The sequence below is a fragment of the Corvus moneduloides genome, chromosome 5, assembly GCF_009650955.1.
Source record: "Corvus moneduloides isolate bCorMon1 chromosome 5, bCorMon1.pri, whole genome shotgun sequence".
In the NCBI taxonomy this organism is placed as follows: domain Eukaryota; kingdom Metazoa; phylum Chordata; class Aves; order Passeriformes; family Corvidae; genus Corvus; species Corvus moneduloides.
The window spans coordinates 38,427,660-38,451,208 of record NC_045480.1 but is presented as its reverse complement, the minus strand read 5'-3'; the positions used below and the strand labels follow the sequence as shown (position 1 = coordinate 38,451,208).

Genomic DNA, 23,549 nt, shown 5'->3' with positions numbered 1-23,549 from the left:
TTTTTCTTCACTTGAGTATGTTTATGGTAAAGCAAGTTAGTAATATACTTTGAAGATAAATCACCTCTGGATGTTTTCAGTGAGCAAAAATATTTTCCATCTTAAATCTTAAATTTCTCTCTATTTTTTTACTGCCTTTTCCTGAGGCTGTTTACTCTGCACATACTAGAGAGAAGGATAACAAGGCATTTTAAACAGCCAAGTTCTATGCTTCTCTCCTTAGAAGGGAGCTTCTTTTTCTGGCTAGTATTTTTTTTTTTTTTTGGAATTCTGTTTTCTGACTAAGGTGTTCACCAGCAGGAAGGAGTTAAACAATACCCAAACTCTGGAGCTCTCTGTCAATCAGGGCTAATCCTGAGGCAGAAGCAATAAGAGGCTTCAGAAAGAGGGAAGTCTTGCTGGAATTTATTTTGCTTCTCTGTATTTATCAATTGAGAATGACTGGGCCTGAATTGTTAATAAATACAAATGGTTTATTGTGTGGTAGAATCAAAACCTATGTGAAAGAAGGCAAATACATTTCAGAAGGGCCAGCTTCTGTGTCTTCAATGTGAGATCTCAAACTCTGTGGCTCCACAATAGGACAGGGTGGTAGTCTAAGAATGGCATTTGACACATAGCCAAGTAGTCCTGAAAATAATTTTTAAAATGGCAGATAAGGGAGACAAGGCTCTTTTTGATAACTCTGGTACTATTGTCATGCCTAAGGTCCTTATCCACATAGGAAAGGTTCTGGTTAGAGTAGATATAACAGGAATCTGTTCTCAAAATAGAAACTGGCTATAGAATGGCAAAATGATTTGATAGTGATGCTGAATTTCTACTCAATCAAAAGCAAGGTTTTACATGTATTCCTCATGCTATTCAAGGCTGCCTTTTCTTTTCTCGTTTTTGCCTTGTCTTCTGGTATGAAACAGCTTCTCATTACATGACTTGAGTGCCCTAAGTCTGCCACATTTATCATTTGCCGCCATACATTCTGATTTTGAATAAGAAATTAGTAACTTAGCTTCAGTTTACATTACTATCTTTGCCCAATTTACAGACTTACACATGATACATAAGTCAGCCTTTACTGTAAGAGTAAAATGACTCAGTTTGGGCCTGGGAGCCAGAGAGCTAAATATAGTACACAGCATTAGAGCTTGATACAGCTGGGGGGAAAAAATCCATTTGGGGACTTATAAAAGGTCAGTTTGGAATGGACTGTTTGGAACAGAGGTGCCTGGGGTGCAGAAACACTTGCCTTGACAACTAACTTCATTTTGTTCTCATTTGAGAAGTAGAACAGCAGAGCTGCTGGAGACAGAAGAAAGTATAGGAAGGTAAGACAGGGAGAGAAAAAAATGGACACAAAAGGTTTGAGCTGGTTATTCCAAAAACCAATGCAGGATGTAGGCTATTAAGTATCCATTTCTGTGGGAAAGTGATGGTGTGGCACTGCAAATATCTGGGGCACCAGCTCTGAGCTGTGCACCAGCTTTCCCTGGTTCCAGTCTTAGAGAGCACTGTCCTCACCTTTGTCCCTGTGGACACAGTACCCACCAACAGCTTTTAGTTTTGGAGTGCCTTTGTAGTACTGATGTACGGCAGTCTCTTCCAAATGATAAACATCTTATCATTGCAGTAAGTACCGGGACTGGCAGCAGTCTGTTTCAGCATGTTCAGGTGTGTAGCTCACTGGGACCAACTGTTTGGTGGCACTCTGCCTTCATGAAAAGTGTTCCAACAAACCTGTTGGAGGAGTTCAGCATGCTGGAAGGGAGCATCCTGAAAAGGTGTGTTCTATATAAAAAAGCCCAGGCATAGTGTATCAAACTGTTCCAGTTGCAAGACAGGGTCCCATTCTAAGACAATAAAATAGCATATGGCTCTGACCTTGTGTTCCATTTTTGTAATCAGCTTGCAACTGATCTACTTTTCATTGATATTTGTAAATAATTTGTGTCCCTCTCAGTTTATCTCAGCTAAAACTGGTGAATAAAAATGCTTCTGAAAATATTTGTCAAACTTAGAACACTCTTTTGAACAGCAGTGTTAAAACATGAAGTAGTTATAATTTTTCTGTTACGGGCTATGTTTTTCAGCCTAGAATAGGCAGCTGGCAAGAGCAAATCTTTCATGTGTGAAAGGGCAATTCCCTCCCTCCCCAGTCCATCAATGACTGACTTTGGTTACTAGCTGTGTAGCACCAGCAGAGCCAGGACAAGGTATTAGAGTGTCTGCTTCAACTGAGTCCTGCTGAAGACTGTTAGGGAGTGAAACAGCCCAACTGCTGTGGGACAGGAAACTCATTTCACCTCATCCTTTTAGGGTGGGTGAAAAAATGGGTGCAGGTATGGCAACCCACACTTCTCTTTTGTCTTGGTAGTAGGGTGCCTCTGGGAGAACAGATGTTGATTTCATTGGCCCCAAGTCTAAAAACAGCAGCAAGACTTTTTGCAATGCTCAGAGACACAGCTCAGAAAGGACACAGCAGGCAAAAAAGTCCTTTGGATTACACATGGAAGTGCTGCCATGATTCTAAAGGACACTACATACATGTGCAATCTAAGCTATTGGTAACAACAGTAATTCTATATTCTGAAAATGACATCAGCTCCCTTTCAGAACTTTATTAAAACTTCCTTTCCAGGCAAATAACTGTTTCTCCTGATTAAATTTCTGGAATTTTAGCTGATGCACAATGAGAGATATAATTTACTTCCATTTGAAGTGGAGACATGGCATACACTTACTAGGAAATCATAATCTTGTTGAATGTGTACAAACTCAGCAAAATTATGTGCAAATTCTTTATTGAAACAATGATCAATGTACAAGCTACATCACATTTCATTTTGCCACTTCAGCATGAACTGGTCTCTTTGTGGTTTACGGCTGTGAGCTATAAAATCATAACAGTTATTTAAATCAAAGTACAGTAACTGCTTCTCAAAAGAACACATTCATATTTGTCTTACATTTCTTGTAAAATCAAAAAGGATTTCATAATAAATGAAATATAACTTATGATACTTTAGTGCAAGCACTTCCTTTGCATCTAAGAAGCTTTCAGTTGTCCCACTAAATATGGCATACTTAAGAGGCCAACTCTTAAAATAGCATGCTGCCAAGATATCCCATTTGAAAATTCGACACTGTTAACACTTTCTAGAATTAGATAATCTGACCAAACTGAAAGTCAGAAAGCCCTGGTTATATGTTACAGTACTTTTGTTAAAAGGTAACTGCAAATCAAGGAACTGACATAGTATGTACATTAGAATAAAACAGGCACTGATTAAAAAAAAATCAACATCTGCCCGTATATGCCATTTTGCAAGTTTTATGATTATACAGTAATTTTTTAAGCACAGGAGCATACTTCTGTGCCTTACCAAGTACCAATAAACCTGCACAAAAATGCTGGTCTATGGGTTCTTTTAAATTTTTTGTATGACAGACAAAAAATAACTGAAGGGTAGGTTTCATCACAAATATGCTCAAATCAGAGAACAAACAAGGATCAGCAGTAAACAAATGCTGCTCAAAAAGAAAATGTTGAGAAAATAGATAGTTAGTACTATGTTTAAATGGTCTGATTAATGTGGTCTTACATTTACAGAAAAAAAGAATAGTAAGTGTAAAATTCAAATCCAACACTGATTTCTTCTGCTGCAGAAATCTAGTCATCTTTCATGAAGTTTTGGCAAAAATGTTTGAAAATGGTGTAAATATATTGTGCAAATCTCTTTTCTTTATTAAGCCTGGCTTGGTGTTCCTTTGCTTTTAGAATGCAATTTCAGTTGGACTGGATTTTCCAGATTCTGAGTGTTTTAAGAACCATTAGTGTTTGGTGGTACAATAAATAGAAAAATGTAACAAAAGGTGTGCATAGTCCAACGATGGGAACAGATTAACGTCCCTGAAGTGCTTAAGGTGCATGAAAATACATAACAATGCAAACATTAATGTTTTCTTAGAGCCATTATTAATTTTATATTTGTTAATTGTGTTCTTGGACCATTTGCTAAGAAATACTGCAAGACACAATGGCATACTTTATAATAGCACATCCAGAAAGTTTGGAACAGGAAAGACAAGTTTGGGTCTTATTTCCCATCTGTCTTCCACAAAGGAAGTTCCTGAAAGTGTATAAAAAGCTTTAGGCTTAGAAGTGTCATATAATGGATGCATAAGATACTGAGCAGCATACACAAAACCACAAAAAACCACATAAACCAGAACCATTGGTTCGGTATAAAATCTGTATTTTCTTCAGCTACATTGCTGTTCAGTTTTATTCTGATAATAACACAAAGCTAAATGTTCAGACTGGTTGGAGCAGTCTGTGAACTCTCAGCTCTGAGTGACTCCAGCTCTAGAAAATTCAGGGTTCCCTCTGACCTTGCAACAGCAGGAATCCAGCACTCCATGTACTGCATGTATCTATTCCAAGTGCCTGTTGCTTATATGTGGTTTGCACTGTGCGTTTGTGTGTACTTCAAACGTGCCCTTTGTGGGCAACCTCTGGGGAAAAACATCATCTGTATCTTCAAGGAAGTTTACACAGTGATACTGAAGAAATCCATGGGGATTGTTTGCTCTCAAATGTTTCTCAATAAATAAATAATAAAGAGGCTGGAGGACAGCCTGAGAGAAGCGTCAGGGTCAGAACACCTTAGAAATACATGAAGGCGTCTGATCTCTATTGTAAAAACTTCATAGTTTAAAAAAATTAAAATTAAAATACTGTAGTTTAATAAATACTTTTATAACTTTAAAAAAAATTAAAGTGTAATTTAAAAGTTATTTTTATGCTTTCAAGGAGAACATCCTTGCTTATCTGCGCAATCTTAGTTGGGCACCAGGTAGGTAACTTCAGAATGCATGGGCATTGTTTGTAAATGCTGGACAGGCAGAAACATCAACATGCCTCTTCTCAGGAGGTTACAGTGAATTAAAGGAGTTTAGTGCAAGTTTCTTCTTTTGTTTCTGCCCTTGTCCTTTTTGTATGAGAAGCAAATTAAGTAACTTGAAAAACTGATGTGAAAACTAAACAGAAATGTCCTTTGGATTCATACAAGAAGTTAACAGTTTGCATCAATACTATTGTCAATCACACTGGTCAGAAGTGAGGTTCTTTATGGTATTCTCCTAATCTAACTTCAGTTCTGCGTTTGTATTGCTTTGCTGGAACTCAAATATTTCCAGTCACGTTCCTAAAGGGACTTTGCCCTTGCATGTTTCCTTTCGGGCATGTGCAAATGCATTTTGTATAGAAGCCTGCCACTAGTGAGCACAAAAAACCATGAGACATCTGAATGCTGCCATTTCTCACAAGTTGGTTGTCAGATCTGAAGGCCATTATTAGATTTTTTTAACAACCACAGAAAGCTAAATATGGAGCCTTCTCTGCATCACCTATGTAAGTCATGGGGTATTCCTGTATTACACTGCTAGTGAGGCTCTGCACTTTAACATGAGGAAGTTGGTGTAAGACCTCAGTTCATTATCAAAGGTTCTTTTATGTACCTGCAACATTGACTTTGTCTGGTCTTGATTACCTGTGCAGTTAATATAACTGATTGCCTCCAACAGACACCTTATGGAGATGTGACTGCTTCATTAAAATGTCCAGAGAGCCATCCATGCATCATCTCCCCACAGACCTAAGAGACTTCTTTTTCTACAAAATACTTGATTCTAGATTTATTTTAAGTATCTATACTTACACTAGAATCCTTCTTAAAAACTATAAAGTGATAGTTTGTTCATTAGTTCCAAACTAAATGTGTAAAGCAATTAAGTAATATGCTATTAACCCTATACAAACTCCTTCTAAGTGCTTTCTTTCCAGACTCACAGAGAAGATACTTTTTATTGTCTATTTGCAAGAGAAATTACCACTTCCCTTCCACTCCTGGCATTTCCTGGCAGAAATGTTGATCCTTTTTAACGCCACAATTGCTGTGATCATTAAAGCTTTACTGGGGTAGAGTCAAATGTACTCAAGCAGTGAACATCCTACACATAGGAGGTTCCCAAAATATCAACACAATTATATCGCATTAACAGTTTGTGTGACTGTCTTTGTAATTTTATAGGACACTTGATCATATTTTTTTTTCCAGTTTGGATACAACACTCTCAAACTGATGCTTATATATGAATTTAGGCTTGATCTTCAGAATATATGAATTTGCTCAAAATTAAGAAGCCAAATAAAAGGGTATTTTGCCATTTCAGCCTTGTCATCAACTGGCATTTGCAGGACTGTTACGGAACGTGCATACCTTCTCGTAAGGTAGTACATAGTTACTGCTTCCAAATTACTTCAAAACAAGACATCTTGCATATTTGCAGCTGTTTGCCATATAAACTTCTGGCAACATAGAAAATGCTAAAAAAAAACCCTGCAGAGCTGTTGGACTGCAACTTTCTGTAAGATATTTGTGGGCTTTCCCATCTGTAATATACACCTCAAACTTGTTTCTCCATGCAAAGCAAACAATTGTTGGCATCTTCATTCCATGAAAAAGGGAAAACTATTTCCCATGTGGCTAAGCAGTGTGGTCTCAAATGAAATGGAAACATTTTAACTTTCTTTAATAGCCCTCTAAATCACAATGCAGCTGAGCAAACAGGCTTTGTAAATGGGATCTATTAGGATTTTATTTGGCTACTGGAGTGCTGCCTCTTGGGCAATATTTCAAATTCACAAGTTAATATTTGCAAAAATGCAATAGATGGAAATAACGAGAGTGAAGGAGAAAAATAGAAACCAGTTTTATGTTTAGTAAGTTCAAGTGTCCTACATCAAAGACTACCAGTGACTAGGAGGCCACTACAGGTGACTCCGACCTAGAAAATGCTGAGGTAAATGTTTCTTGGAAATATTCCTAATCAAAAAGAGCAATTAATATTAATGTAATAGCAATTACTCTGCCATACATCATGGTAAACTAAACTGAGAAGAAAGTGCCAAATAATCCACTTACATGCTTTTGCTATGATAGTCTCCAGGTAAGGCTTAGCGGCAAGTACAATATGTATTTTTAAAAGAGCTCCACCTGATTTTCCTGCTATGCATAGATTCAGGAGTAACTATCATACATGGCTTTCATATATAACGCATGTATTTTTGTCATTTGCCAATGCTGGGTCATCAGAACTGAGTTCAGCAGAAGGCTCAGGAGGGGGCTCTGCAGGAAGTGCTGGTGTTTGAGAAGGGTCTTCTTCCTTGGTGTCCAACTGCATGCTTTCCTGTGACTGACCATCTATGCAGTCCTTTTTGGACAATGGGTGAACTGACACTTTTATTGCAATCTGTTGAGGTGGCTCATGCAGTGACGATGCATCTGAGTCAGCTGTGGGAGATTCACTGCGCGTCAAAGCATTTGGGATCATATAAAGCTCATCTGTTTCAGTGGTTTCCTGGCCTTCTGCTGTCTGCCGTACAAAATTCTGTCCTTGCTCCTCCAGACCGACAACCTCCATAATTTCTTCCATTATAGTCCTGCAGTTCATGATGAGAGGTGGCAAAGGTACACTCCGAGCAAGCTCTTCAATATAGCGAGCAAATTCCATGGTCTTGAACTGGGTTACTTTGGCAAGCTCGAGCGTTTTGGCTGATGTGATAATTGGGATACGCTTTGCAATCTCAAAGGCCTTCTGAAGTTTCTCTGCCCCTTCTGTTCTGAAGAATTCATTGATTGCTTTCTCGGTTTTCTTCAGATGACTGCTCATCATACATAAGCGAGTAATGTTCAGTATCATAACAATGGTAAAAGCTACAAGACAGACAATCATGTAATAGATTCCCATATCTCCAGAGGTAAAAACAACCCTCAGCGTCACAGTATTGTTAACACTGCCGTACATATTAGATGCAACACACGTGTATTTACCTCTGTCTTCAAATGACACGCGGGTAATGTTTAGTAGCCCATTGTCAAGAAACCACCATTTTCCTGTTGGAGAGGAAACAGAGTAACTTAGAAGTATTTTGTCACATGATCAGCATAGTCTTAAACATCAGCTTTGTCAAACTGGCTTCAGGTTTTGGAAGAAGGAAGTAATGCTCACAAGAAGACAAAGAATTTACCATCATAAAGGCCTGAGATCCTAGCTGTGTTACTATCAAATTCCTAACATCAACTGTGGATAGTCAGAGCATGCCCTAAAACAGTCTCATAAAAAATACTAATATGCATGACATATATCTCAATCTTGTGGTCAGTTAAGTTAGAAAGATAGGACTACTTACCCCAGAGAGCCTCCCAAACACAGGTCACACTTCCTCAAAGAACAGGATTGATGGGATTGTGCAGCAGAAAAACCTACTAAACCCTCCTTGTTTTGCTCCCTGACAATGAATGCATTTGCGTACAACTGGGTTATTTTTGGTGTTTCGTTACAGTATCTCATATAATTCTGTTAATGTAAACTTTAAAAACCCTAACATTTCAGATACCATATACTACATTGCCTGCCCTCTGAGGTGTTGAGAAACTGATTTTGAAGTATGATATTAAAGAGAGGGAAGTAGGATAGGAGGAGTAAGAAAGATGGGAAGGAGAAGAGCCATGACAGGGAATACCTTGTGTTTGTCACCACTACAAACTACGACAGAACTTCTTTTACCTTTAAAAGTAAATTCTGTCAATGTAATATAATTGATAACTTTGTCCGCTGCATGGACATATACATTTCACGTACATGAACACTTCATATTCTTTGAACCTAGCACAGCAGAACAGTTTAGGTATGAAACTGCATTTAAAACAACATGTTAAAAAGCCATCACTCCTGTCACTGCTAAAGTGATTCAAGATTCACCTAGTTACTGTATTTGCCACTATATACTGGTAATGAATGAAGATTTTTAGTTCTTCAAGTGAACTTCATTTTTATTCAAATACCACTACACTATTTAAGAGCTGAGGACGTATATTTTTTCTTCATTTGGTGTGACATGACTTCTTAAATTGCAACTTTGCTATAAAAAACGTAAGTCAAATCCAACAGGAAAGCCTGGTGTCAATTCTTTCCTTTGTGTAAACCCACTCCTGGAAGTGTTCACACAGTAGAGAACAGCCAGAAAGTGGAGTGTCTCTGTGCCTTCTGAACACTTCCTCCAGGGAGATATCCTACAGAAGATTTCCTTTTGAAGCAGTAACAAAGGCTGATATAAGCCAACAAGATCAGCTAGTACATACTACTGCTCAGAGGAAGACTCAACTGTTTTCAATCTCTGTAACACAATCCCAAGCCATTCCAGACAGGTATTTGCTGAATGTAGTGCTGGAATTTCAATAACCTTCCACAGAAAGGAATGTCAGGTGTTCACCTGTCTTTACCATCAAAGAAGTTTTTTTTTCCTTAAACTTAACCTAACCAGCTGCTATTTAAGTCTATTAAGGCAGCTGAAAAAGACACAGAACCTGTGATCAGAGAATTAAACCTGTGAAAAATGCCTGTGCAGTTGTGTAAATCACAAGGCAGGATTGCAGTCCTGCCACAGATTGGTGTATCCCTCGCTTCTACATTTATTTTATCTTTTTCACAGAAGTTCTTTCATTATTAAAAAGATTATTCTATTTCTTTCCCTGTATTTCTTTTAAAGAAACTGTGGGCAATTCCGAAACTCATAAGTCAAAAACCCCTCTAAATCAGAGTAGTTATGGGCTTTTACAATGTTCAAAGTTTTTCTAATTAAACATGGCTTACCCAAATTTTTTACATTATCCCCAGTAGAAACCTGTGTAGAAAGTATTCCCACAAGATCCCTGCCTCAGTTCATGTGTACAGACGTGCTCTTAATTACATCTTTTTATCCTCTTACTTAGAAGTTTTAACTTAACTAAACCACTATTTTTTACCCTAGCATAATTCTTGAAAACACCTGAATCATTTTGCTTGAAATTAAAAAATGCAGAATAAATAAAAGCTCAGTTTAAATCAGACCTTCACATAAAAAAAAATCACCCCAATCTGCTAAAGTTAGGCAAATTCAGAAGAAAACTCCTTTACAGAGGAAACGTTAGCATCTGTAACAGATGACACTACGTCCTCCACCTCCAGCATAATAAAAAATACAGAGTATTCACTGCTCAGTACTTCTTTGAATTGCAATGCTGGTCCTTTTTGCAAAGTAGGTTTCTATTAATTGTGAAATAACAAGACACCTTGTGATGTAACCTGGCTCCAGCTCTTATAAATGGCATAACGGCATTGAACTGTGACTCAGTTACTGGGTCTATGCCGGTGGATCCTGACAGCCATATTAAGCCAAATAAGAAAACAATGACTAGAGAAGGTATCATTGCTGGGTTTTGATAACAATTCAATGCCATACTTAACATCACAAAGAAAGGTCTCAAGCTAGGAAACATTTCTTACAGAAAGACAGTTTCTTAAAGGAGGTATTGCACTGTTGAAATTCTAAGTTAAAGTGATGTTGTTTTAATACTACATCTGCAATTTTTACTGATTTGGTCAAAGTTTTCGCTCACCTACCTAAATGTCTGTTTTAGCCAGCTCTCTCAGCTGACTACACAAAGACCTAAATTTAGATGCCTAACTAGAGGGGAAATTTTCTGTTAGTGAACCTTAGCAAAACACTCCAGCATACTAATTGCTGTATGTTGCCACAACCACACAAATCGTGTTCGAAAGTCTGCTTAGTAGCTCAAGTAGGTCCTTTCTCTAGCTTTACATGCTGTAATGTAAAACATAACCAGTTATGCAGTAAGCTCTTACAGATACACACTGCTCTTTCACATCAAGCTGGGTCAATCGTTACTCCTGTCACAGCAGAGTTCTCTGTCAGGTCAGCCATTAGTTAGGCACGCTATCTTACAACTAAGAGTTTATTTCATCATGCTGTGAACAAAGCAGTCACTATGGAAGGATTACATGAGAAAAACACCTTTCATATACCCACACTCCGCTCAAACACTCCTTAGAAGTATAACTAGGATTATCGCCCAAACCTTCCATTTAAGGAAAATCAGCCCACATGTAATTAAGGTCTCTGGCAAATGGCACTGAAGAGTCTTAACTAAAGCCAGGAAGGCTCAAATTTGGCCTGTCCTTCTGACTGCTGCCCTATATAGGTTTTGCACTTGGTTGTTCAGGGCACCTCCTGCTTCTCACACTGCCATGGCACTGCACATAAAGACAGAAGGCTTATCAGGGAGTTAGCTGTGTTGAGTTCACGCCAACAAACTATTCTCATATGTCATGAGAATCCTCCTTTGTGCTGGGAAACAGCTTTTTAATCTTTTTTTGGTGCCAGAGAAGAACAAAGGAGGACAGAATGAGAAACAGGAACAAACCCGAAGTCTTCCAATGAAAATAAGCCTGTCTACACCTTCTTTTAACTGCTTCAGCTTCTTGCTACGTGTTGCTATAAATAACACATAAAAAGTTACTGTTTTCTTCCAAGGTGCACATAAAAAATTTATAACTGCCACCAGGCTTTCATTTATTTTCACACAGGAAAATACCACAGCCAGGCCATTAAATTCAGGTTATTTGTCAACTTGCTGAAATCAGAAGTGTCACTGGACAGGCTACATCAGTGCTATCACTAAGATCTTACCTTTACTCTCCTCCTCTTGGAGCAGGCGGCCATTGGAATTGTACCATCTGTAATGTGGACTGGGACTTCCTTGGACATTGCAGTCGATCAAGGCACTTCTGCCCTCCTTGACTATGATGTGGTCGATGCGGGAGATCACCACAGGCGCAGCCCCTGTGTGTGTGTCAGTGCGGTTGAAAGTGCTGTTACTGACATCCTCAGCAGTGGTCAAAGCTGCTAATAAGATGACAAGGCGTGTGGTAGGCAGAAAGTACAAAAAGTGGTGGCTGTTCAGTATGTCCATTTTCCTTCAGTGGGGTACACGACTGGCTGGGAACTGGTTCTGTTGAATGCGGTCCTTGAGTTGAGCAGGTCACAGAAGAGTTCTACTTTGATCTGTGCAATTTTATGCTTAAAATATCCTATAAAATAAATAAATAAGTAGAGTGAGATGGCATATATAAACAATCCATTAGATGTGCTCTTTTAAAATAGTGACACATCCATTAATGCATTTCACAATCATCAGTGCAGTGTCTTGTCTGAATGCTAATGTTATCACAGTCCTTATCCTTACTGGAAAAAGATGCATACATTTTCCTGACAATGGTGTTGTTCAGAGTGACAGGCATAGCAGAAGGCTTTTATCACCTAGACACTTAGCAGGTACAGTTTTATGCCAAAAGTTAAACAGATTTTTTTTTCTTTTTTTTTTTAATTTTTCTTAAACATTTGCAAAATCAACAGGAAAAACAGACAGCATGTTAAAAACTGTCACTACCAGTTTGGTGCTGCAACTCTACCACATGCATGGTGAAACATAGTGTAAGAAAGAACAATTCCAGGATGGGTTTTTGGATATAATGTTGGAATCCTTGATATACACAATTTTTCCCAAACACATACAGCAAAACATCTCAGACCATTCACTTTTCATCAGCTACTGCTGTCTGAGATAAAACATGGAAGAATATTCTTAAAAGAGGGTATTACATGCTTGATAAAGTAATTTCAGTGTTGTTATTTTTAGAGCAGATTTGTAAAGAAGAGTACTTGCTAGTGACATAATTATTGTTAATGTTCCTTTGAGATACAAATGAAGGTAGGACTTTTCTGTTCCTTATGTGGCATTAAGCATTTTGCCTGCGTACTTTTTGCACACTCTCCCTACAGTATTTTCCCTCAACTAATCATCCACAATGAGGCCTTTCTAAAGCAGTGATTTCAGTTTCTGGACAGAGGCGGGGGGTTACAAATGGCTCTCTATTGGCCTCATTATGCTGCCAGTGAACACAATTGGCATTCAGTACTGACTGAGGGCATAATGTTGGCCTCAAAATGAGCACCTTGGAAAATTTCACTCAAGAGTCTAAAAGCCACAAATCACGTTTAAATCACAGAGTATCCAACCCTATATTGGTTTTACTCAACGTGTTTCTAAGGTAAATAACTGAAATTTAGTGAAACTTTTAGTTAGAGGAATCTATCTGGAACCCAAATATAGGAAACTGTCTAACAAACTTTCCCCAAATGAACATTTCCATTTCAAAACTATTTATATTTTCTTAAATATACATTTGACCCATGGTAACTCATCTGCCTTAGCATATAAAATAACTGGACAAGATAATTTCCCTAGATCAGTTCCATATATAAAGGAACCACTAAAATAAAAAGAAACAAACAAAAAAATTCCCTTCCTTATCTTCTGTATTCAAAAAGGAAAGAAAGCAACATTACTGTCTTTCACTGGTAATATTTTACTTAGGTTGTTTTCTTAGGCATCCTCTCTTCTCTGTAAAGCAATGAACTTGTTTTCATACCAAGAGATACTGCTGTTACTGAAAAAGCAAATTAATTCTTCCATTTTACAGGATGAATCATTACTAGAAATGAAAACCTATGTTTTTTTAGATAAACTGCAGGCATGATGCAGAGGTCTGTCCCAGCTTCAAGCCTGTCCTTGTTTTTTCTCTGCTTTTATAATTACCGACTGTGGAAGTATTTCTCTCGAAGAGACAGAATAATTTCAAACTTTAAATTAATATTCAAATCTCATTTGTCATATAAAGCTATATAAACAATGACTTCAGAAATCTATTTCCAATTATACAAAGCATGTAGAGGCTGTGCTTTTGAAGATCTGTATAGGTACACTCCGTCTGAGTCAGCAGTTTGGAAAAAAACCCTTCAGTTCTGCCTATTCACTTCAGTAACTATTTACATCTCATTTCTACTATTCCATTAACCTTGGGGACTGCCATTCTTCATGATTACAGATACTCATTCTATAAAATGTTTCAGTACAGTGTCATAGATCTGCATTGCGCCATACAGAAAAGCCAAAATCACACTTCCTGGCAAAGGAGCAGGAACAGAGACTGGCTGGATTAAGACAATGGGAAGGGAAAAAGAACAACATAAATTGATTAAGCTTTGTGTTCTAATTACTGCCAGTGGCTTGTTATTACTGTATTTGGGTCTATCATATATTTTTATAGCAGAAAAAAAAGTAGCAATCAAAAAAAGGTGTTTATTGTGGAGAGCAGTTTGCATTCCAGAAGGAAATGAAATAGCATCTCCCCAGTGGGTGAACAGAAGACCTGTAAGGAAGGGACCAGCAGTGTATTAGGAAGTTCGAGGTAGGTGATGGCCCACTGCTTCCCCACAGCACAGGGGTGTGGGCAGAGGTTTGGAAGCTCTGTGACGGCTGTAAGGCGTTGCCTGTTCTGTATGTTTACCTGTTCTGAACGCAGAGCATATGAAAGCAGAAACTGTACCTTTGTGTAGTGATAGCAAATGTGACTGGTCCACTGTATGGCCAAAGGGTCGATTACTCGTCTGAAGCTAACAGTGACTCCCTCATTCTGGCACAGAATTGAACCATAAATAGCTGCAGTAAATGTTAAAATAGAGATGAGTAATTTACATCTATCTACTCTGTAAGATTCTTACCTACTCCTTCTTACTCCTGGGAATGTACTTTCTCATGTATGTTCCTGGAATGTAGACTATTAAGAAAACACTAAATACCTCTCTAGATACATTTGTATTAGAAATAAATACAGTTTGATGGCTAATGTGAGGAATAATCAGGCAGTAGGTTTAAAGCAGAATGTTTGGAAATGAAGGTTGCTGCTTTCATATGCCATCCAGGGAAGTGCCTGAGTATGTTTGAGGAGACAGGGAGAGATCTCTCTGAAGAACAGTGTTTTAGGATGCAAGTTTAGACAAATGTTCCCAGGGCAACTAGGAAGCAGTAGGCAATCTTTCCTTTGGTGTGCATCCTCTCCAATGTTATCAGGGAACAAAAGAGATGGAAGAAACCAAAGAAGGCTTTCTTAGCCCCAGCTGATACAAGAAAGTTACAGGGTGGCCATGCTGGGACCTGCATGTCCAGGACCCTCTGCAAACCTGCTGGGCATGACAAAAATGCTAGAGTCAGGTTAGGAAAGCAGGAAGAAGCAGAGAGAGAACTGAAAGGATAGAAAATGTAGTCACACCAGACGCTGATGCAAAGGAAGATTTGCTGAGAGTTCCTGTCCTCCTGCTTTGCCATAGGCACAAGATTGCCTGAGGATATCAGGGAACACAGATCTAGAAGCCAGTTGCTTTGCTAAACATAAGTGATGTAACAAGTTATGGTTTAATCACACAACTAAATGGGGAAAAGACTGAGACAAAAATAGGACTGCTAGTGATGTCTGGCAAAGCAGCAAGAGAATCCAGAGCAATGGAGAAGTGGGTACAGTGCTGTCGCCCAGGATCTTGGCCACGAGAGGCAGCAATTAGCTGTGACCCATGATAAACCTGATGAAGGCAGCCAAAATTGTAACCTTTTAATATGACCTAAGTCAGAGAAAGCTGCATTGACTAGACTAAAACAAAGATTCCTGTAATAACTACTTGAGACTAACACAGTAGTCTAAAGGAGGACACCTGCAATCCTGAGACTCGCTTTGTAGGAACAGATTGAGTCTCTTGATGCATTTTTGCCATTAAAAAGTCACTATAAACAAAAAGCTAATTCCCCAAAGCACACGAGCTACCTGTAAAATACTTACAGAAAATAAAACTCTATATAATTCATGTGGTAACACATACTTTTTTTTTTTACTTCTAAATTTGTGGTGCATGAATTGGAAAAAGAACATTCCTGGCTATTCCGAGCTATGTTTTCCATCCAAAGCAGTGGGATAGGGACAGGCTTACCTCCAAAAATGGAACGAAATGAATGAAATCTCCTCCAGCACCTAGAACATATATATAGGAAACCCTCCTGCTGTATTGTATCTGGAGCAAGATTTACCACTCAACAATGCGTGCCAGTGGTCCATAGATTAAATAGTTCTGTTTTTAAATTCCCCAACCCAAATGGTATAAATTGAAAATATTAAAGTAACAGATTTACTGCTTGTGAGATTAGCTTCCAAGGAAAAGACTTGCTCCACATGAGAACACATGACAAGCTTTTCCTCTAAGTGACATGACAGCCAGCTCTAGCATGCTCTCTATGCATTTCTATCCAGAGAAATCCCCTGGAATGTGCTCCAGAAAAAGCAGAGCTGCAGTGTGATAGTTTTACTCCTAATTAATGTGAAACACGGACAAAAGCTACAGCTACAACTTCTCTGTCCAAAATCAGACATCAGTCTAAACAGAAGACACAGCTATGACTGACTAGGAACATTAATCAGAGACATGTTCTGACTGATAATTTATTTTTTCATGTCATTTAGTTTTTCATGTTCCTTCCCATACTATTGCCACCAAAGAAAATGACTATGGGTGTGGGGTCATGGTTGTAAGTGCCACATTTGTGCAGAACAACATGATAGCAGAGCACAAAAGAACAGAAAAGGAGAGCAATGATGCATACCTTTTACTGGCTCACTCACATCTGTAAGACTGGCCTGTTCTTGTTCTTGGAATAATGTGTAATCCTATTAACTGCGAGGTTATTCAATTCAGAAGTGAAGCACAAGAAGCCAGCTTATTGCGTAATGAATAAATTGTGCTCCTATAGCTTTAACATCCCAATGCCATCTTCCTTGGCTTGTAAGTGACCAAGAAAATTAAATGATTTTCATTCTAGTCCTCACTTGTCTAAAATAAGTATAAAGGCTGATGCTACAAGAGAAAATTAAGCCTAGTTTTTTATTATTCAAGAACTGCTTGCAACTTTTCCTAGTTTCCATAGGCAATGTCTTTAAAGAGTGGGCAAAAGTAAAAGGTAACAGGTGTTAGTGAAACAGGAATGCAAATGAAAGAACCTATGCCCCACAGGTGAGAAGCTCACTGCCAGTTCATAGGCTTATGAGTGAGAACCATCTACTGAAAAGGTCTAATTATTAGGGTGCAGACATGCAGATGAAAAGAAATGTCACTCTTTTACAACTAGCAGAAAATTTCTGACTTATTTTTCTACTAATTTGACAGTTAATAAAATATTAATGCTTGTTTCCGGAAGAGCTGCTCTGTTCATTCTCCTGGAGAGGAGGATTTCAGTCCTTCATAACTTCATGGCTTTCTGTTTCCCTGGCTATGTTGAAAAGGTGACCTGCTGGTGATGTTTGTAAGATGAAAAGCTTCCTTCTGCACATCTAGATTGGGGATTCCCAGCTGGGCAGCAGCCCTCAGCTATATGCTTATTTAGTCTCTTCAGCTGCCTTCAGCTGCCTGGGAACTTGAGGAAACCTCTCAACAGGGCTGAGCCCTGGCCATGTGTGCTCAGCCACCTGGTGTCACTTGCTACCTTCAGCCACCTGATGGGACGATACAGAGAAGACAGACATGGGCTCCTCTCAGAGATGTGCTGTGAAAGGACATGAGACAAGGCACACAAGCTGTAACAACAGAAATTATCATTATTTATGAAAAAACTTTTAAGCAGGAGGTCAGCTAAGCCCTGCAATAAGTCGTCCAGATGGGCTATGGAATCCCTCTTCTTTGAGAAGTTCAAAACTTGACTGAGCTGGTATACACTGGCCCTGCTTTGAGCAGGCTGTTGGATCAGATGACCCCCAGAGGCCCCCCTCAACCAAAAGAAACTCTAATACTCCAGAAACACAAATACAAGAATTGCCTTGGGGAAGTCAATGTGAAAAAATATATCTGATCTCAAAAATTACTATATGGGTTGCTGGGAAATTGTTTTCATGATCCCTTCATAATTTGTTGAGTAGCAGCATTTTAGAACGATAAGACAGGCTGAGAGTGTTGACTACAGCCTGGAAAAAATAGTATTTGGCCTTCTGCACTGTACTTGTGTGATAAGTAAGTAGAACAGTACATCTCCTCCTCAGCATAAAAAGAAGACTTATTTCCAGCCAAGGTAACTCTGAGCATCTTTGTTGCCCTCCTATGGACTTGCTTCACCCCCTCCACATCTTTCTGATGAGGACCCCAGACCTGCAGGCAGTACTCCAGGTGGGGTCTCACAAGGGTAGAGTAGAGGGGGAGAATCATCTCCCTCAAGGTGATTGTCTCAATTTCTTGACACAGGATAAAATAAGGACTGGGAATCTATGAAGATTCAAGAGAAACTGTATATAATTTACAAGCACAGATTCATAGATTATGACAGCCTGTGATAAACTTGGGGACTTCTATGTATGCATTGTCCTCTGAGTGTATGACCCTGGGCAGTGAACAGGAATGGATGTCAGTATGGCAACCTGGAGACCTTTTCTAGCACTCTTGTCTTAAAAAAAATTAAAACAAAGAAGCCTATAAATTAAAATTAATCGTATATTTTGCAGGCATTGGTAAGTTCTTACAGGCAAACATTTGTCAATCTGTTTTGTAAGGTGATAAATGATAAATAACAAAAGAAAGAAAATGGAAAAATCAAGGACTGTAGCTTATTCTACCATTAATGGCAGAACCTGAGCAAAACTTAGTCATTATCAGTTTTTGTCTTCTAAAATTGTCTTGGTCTGAATACACACAACACTGTAGTGGGTAACAAATGAAAGAAGTATTGTAAAGATACAATTGTCTTAGTTTCAGGGTTCCATAGTGTAACAATAGACTGCAGCAAGAAAGCAGCAAGCAATGAGGTGATTACATATTTTAGATGTGTAATTGAAAATTAATGTTATATCCATATTTTTCACTTAGGGAAATGAAAATGCCTTTCTGTTCAGCAGTGGTACAATGAAAGAGTTTTCATGTTGCCTTTATCAGTGTGTAAATGTTTCAGATTGCTTTTACTGTAAATTTCTCCTCAGTTTTGTTCCTCTTTATCCTACTTCATGTCTCAATATTGCAAAACTAGCAATCACATGGCATCCTAGAGCTTCACTTTAAGTATCTGAATGGACCCATTGATTTAACCATGTCTTTGGTCTGATGTGCACTCTCCTGATGTCAATGCACACTCAGAGATGCTAATCCATTAACCTAAAAAAGAATGAATGAAGACTGTCGGTGGGTAATTATTGGAGAGGTTATTTAAAAGTACCTTAAGAATGCCAAATCTCTGGAAAATCCCCTTTTGATGCCACAGCTCCTGTAATTCCAGCATGTCTGCTGTATTAAATCAACTTTTTGCGAAATACACTGAAGCAACAAAAGCACTCAGGCACCTTAGATGCTTAACTTCTCATTAAAAAGTAGTAATTCAGATGTCCACATTTATATGGACTGAGAAATCTGAGTTTTCTTTCTATGTGGTATTTTAATGACTGCAGCAGAAGCAAAGTTCTATATTTAGTGGAGAAGCATGCTGTTTTTCATCAAGGCAGGTACTGTTGGGAAAATGTCCTACTGAGTTGTAGGCTACCCAGATCATGAAGAAAATTCAACACTATCGATAGTGGAGATTTTTCAAGGCCCATCTTATGTCTGATTATGTATAAGTGCTTTGAAGAATTTTATTCTTAAAAATAAAAGCTGTGTTTATATAGCTTAACTAGATTTGCTCAGTGTTTGTATTTATTAGGAGGCTGTACAATTACCATTCAGTATAGTTTTGTATACAAAGCTCTTATTCCAGAAACATTTGTATGGCTTTAAGAGTCCCTTGCTTAACTCCTTGCAAACTTTCAGCATAGCTGCTGGTTTGCTGTTGCAGTAAATGCAGATAGATCAATGCTTAAAAGTTCCCTCTGTTGAGAAAGAAGGAACAATGAAGATGCACAGAGAATCCCTCCCACACTTCCATGTATATCTGAGCTCTTCCTGGCCTCACCAAGATCTACATATCTTTCATTTTCTTTATGCACCTTGTATCTTTTATTTATTCCAGCACTCTGTAAGCATTATTCTGCCAACAGTTTAAATAACCAAAGTCAGCAAATGCAACAGATCTCATACGCTCTTGGCAAGGCTTATGAGACTGCTAAGAACATAGCAGTGTAGAACGTCACCCAGTTCACTTTATTCCACTTCCTCCTTTGAGCTCTGCTTGTCAAACCTAACCATTCCTTAAGCACATCTAGTGGTTTTCTTTTTCCAAAGGAAGAAGGAAAAATCCAGATGTAAAACATTTAAATAAGACACGAAATTAAAAATTAAGTTTTGCTTAAACAAAGATATGAAGGACTTTGCAGGCTAAAAATTCTATTTAAAGTCTAAATTTTGAACAACTGAATGTTTTCAGTGCACTGATATAGCTTTTATTATGCTATTTTAACAAAAGGCTCCCCTATTATTTGGAACACAAAAGAAAAAAGAATAGGAGAAAACATATTTAAGTATGACTAATTCTCCTCTATCCCTATGGAACTGTAAGATGGATATAATTTTTAATGATTGGCTTTCATGTTTATTGGTTGCTGGGATACAGGGCAAAGAGGTTACATGTGGATGGCACGATTAGGACAGAATTAACCTTGTCAGAGGGGGAATTTAAAGGAATCTAACTGCTCATGACTGATTGCAATCAGGTTAAAAGTGTCTGCTCCTCTTTCCTCCACAAGTAACAAAGGGGAAAAAGTTTGCCCTGCACCACACAGCACCCTAAGTCTTGCTTGTACCCAAACGTGATCAATTCAGCCCTCTCCAAACATGACTGTATATTGTCATGTATATGCAATAATTTAGCTGAAGACACTCAAGAGTTTACTCAAGAACCTCTATAATTTCAGACTTGTGTGCCAGTTAAGTCGACGTCACATTGAAAAGTGCAACTTTAAAGGCACATACCTTTCTCAGCATCCAGTATTGTGTGTGAACCACACGGTCACACACATAGGACTGGGAATCACACACACGTGTGCAGCTGCGGTGCCCTGGCCCCTGTGTGACTTAAAAATATCAGCAACAATCTTTTCTTGGAATAAAACGCTCGGTGTGGCAGACCCATGTCAATTAAATGTTAGGTCTGGGCTAGCTAGGTTATTCTTAATCCAATTCCTCCACATATAGTGGCCCTTTTCCAAAATAAAGTTATTTACACACATCTGTGCAGAGGTTGTTATTTCTGATAAATGCTCTAAAATCCTGCTATGGATGATTTTAATCACAGTAACTGGTGAAAGTAATAACCTCTCAATTGTCTTGGAAATGATGTCTCTAAAGTGGGTCTGTATATAGGCAGAAAATGCCACTGTTTTAATCATCAAAACGAAATAAAAAAATTAAGGATACCGAGAGACATTTGCAAAAGCCCACAAGTCTGCATGAATGGATGGCAGCTCAGAATTGCAGGAATGAAAAATTCCAGGAACTATCCAAGACCCTGGACTTACACCAGTCTTCTAGTGACATATTAATACAATCCAGGACATCTCAAAGTAGTATCATAGGCATCTGTGCCTGCAAAAACTTCTAGTAAAGGTGCAATTTGCTGACAGAGAAAGAAGACCCTGCTAGCAGAGCTTGGTTCAGGTTGCTTTAGCTCCTGGCAAGCTCACTCTCCCTGCTGTAAATTGCATCCACATCTCACTGGTGCCTTACACTGGGCAAGAAGCTTAAACCATAAAAGAAATGCCAGTCCCACATTCCAAACTTTGTAGACAAGAACTGAAATGGAGATTGATTTTGTTCCATTTAAATAATTTCCCAGAAGCCCTATCATTGTGTCACAAAGGTGACCCTCTGTTCTGGGTTTGGGTTTTATTTCCCTGGTTAAAGCAATGAATGCACTTTAGCAGGTTCTGTGCCAACTCCATCCTCCTCCTCCACATTCGTGCAGGACCTGCCTAATTGCAGGGAGGCAAAGGGGACAGGGCAGGAAGGCAACTGGAGTTGTATGATATGGATCACTTCAGAATTCACTACCACACTCCCACCATGTGCTAAATGTTTTAAGAGTAACTGATTTTATCTCTAAACTTTATGAACTTTCAGGACGGGAAATATGCATTGGACACAAAACATATTTTTTGTTTGTTGAAGATGTTCTGCTGTTTGTCCAGGCCTCTGAAAACTCCAAATTCTTCAGAAAAAAATGGGTGCACAATGTGCACTCCAGCTGTGTAAGATGCAGTCAACATCATCTGACGTTGATATGCTGCAGTCTGAATTAGATGGATTTCTAATAAAAAAGGATTTCTACTACAGCAACCACAAGTATATCAATGGTGCTGTTGCTAACTGTACATGCTAAACCAGACAAAGGATTCCTGTCATGCAAAACATCATCTCCACTGAAAAAAGATCTGCCGTATTTTGTCCTACTGCAGTGAAAAGAGGAACTCTTTCTTAATATAATGTCTCTAAAGAACTAAAATACTACCTTTCCCCCCCTTAACTCCTTTGTGTTCTTCCCTTTGAAATAATTTCACAGCTCTTCAGACACGTATGTACCAAATGAGGTTGCATTTAGGATTTTGCCACAGTTGGTACTTTTATTTCCCCAAGTGGGTTTATCAGGGTAGCTCCATTTGAGATGCTTCAATTTAACAAATGAAAGAGGGCTGTTAGGAAGTGCAGTCTCTTACAAGACTCTCCAGACAAATGCACTAGAAAAGTGCCTGCTCAGTAGCAGTCTCTGTTCTCTTAAGCTCCCTTGTCCGATACTGCTCGAATTGGCCCTGTTAAGAAACAGGATTCAAAAGATTATTGCAAGACCACTCTGAAGTGTTAGATTCTAGTTCCCTCAGGACACTTATGAAATTGAGTTTTATCTTACAAGGCTATCCTGTGAAGTAAATGGGTAATTAAAGCAAAGTATCAGGAGGCATCTTTTATTTTAAATTTAAGGCAGCACAAGTTAACCTCTCTTAGAAGTCAGCTCCATCGAAGAGGTCTTTGCACTGAGGCGTCACCTCTCATTCGCCTTCCCAGGACGGGACAGCAGCGAGCATCCTGCGGGCAGGAGCCAGAAGGCTCCAGTAAAGCCTTGGGCTCATTAGGGTTTTTTTGCCTAACGAAACCCACTTTCCTTCAAGCCCCGGTGCTGATATGAAATAATCTCCTGAACTTTCATGCTGAACACAGCATTACTGGGCTCCCACTGAGCGGGGAGATACCGCGCTCCACGCCAGGCTGGCCGCGAGCGACAGCCGCCGCGGGAGAAGCGCCGTGCCGGGCTGGTCGGGCTGCAGCGCTCCCCTGGCACGGCCACCGGACCCTGCTGCGGCCCTCCAGGCTCCCCCGGGGCCGCCGGCGGGACAGCGCGCCCGGGCTCAGCGCGGAGCCCTGCGGCCACCGCGCCGGCTCGCAGGTCGCCGGCAGCCGCGGCAGGTGCCGGCGGCGCGGGCGGTGGAGGCAGCGGCGGGCAGCGCCTCCCCGGGACCGCCGCTCGCCCGCCCACCAGGGAACCGCGGCCCGCGCCCCCCGCGCCGCTCACCTGCCCGCCCGCTGCTCCCGCTCACCCGCTGCTGCTGCCACTGCCGCTGTGCTGCCGCCGCTGCTGCCGCCGCCCCGCGGCAGCGCCCGCCGCCGCCGCGCCCCTCAGCGCGCCCCGCGCAGCACCATGCCGGGGCCGGGGCCGGGGCCGGGGCCGGGGCCGGGCCCGCGGCCGGGGCCGGGGCGGGCGGAGCGCGGCGCTGCCGCAGTGCCCCGCCGTGCCCGTGCCGTGCCGTGCCCG

The 23,549-nt window shown here is 39.8% G+C and overlaps 1 protein-coding gene across 3 annotated transcripts; it reads right to left on the bottom strand.

Moving 5' to 3' along the window:
* Window positions 1–2,781: 2,781 nt before the first annotated feature.
* MFAP3L (microfibril associated protein 3 like) lies at window positions 2,782–23,368 on the bottom strand. 3 transcript variants are annotated; one of them, XM_032108434.1, is made up of 4 exons: window positions 23,310–23,363; window positions 11,591–11,991; window positions 7,893–7,955; window positions 2,782–7,775 (listed from the first exon to the last, which is right to left on the bottom strand). In XM_032108434.1, exons 2-4 carry the CDS (start codon window positions 11,871–11,873, stop codon window positions 7,093–7,095), a joined length of 1,029 nt encoding a protein of 342 aa, XP_031964325.1. In that variant the 5' UTR covers window positions 11,874–11,991; window positions 23,310–23,363; the 3' UTR covers window positions 2,782–7,092. The 3 variants fall into 3 exon arrangements, with proteins under 3 accessions (XP_031964325.1, XP_031964324.1, XP_031964323.1); XM_032108433.1 differs by having other exon boundaries at window positions 2,782–7,955; window positions 23,335–23,368; XM_032108432.1 differs by having other exon boundaries at window positions 2,782–7,955.
* Window positions 23,369–23,549: the final 181 nt, after the last annotated feature.

Bases quoted from the DNA above. Each gene is read 5' to 3' on its own strand.
- MFAP3L (XM_032108433.1), bottom strand. From the start codon at position 11,873: ATGGACATACTGAACAGCCACCACTTTTTGTACTTTCTGCCTACCACA. The intron at 7,956-11,590 runs GTAAGATCTTAG...CCTCTCCAACAG, and splicing joins CCAAGAGGAGGAGAGTAAAG to GAAAATGGTGGTTTCTTGAC.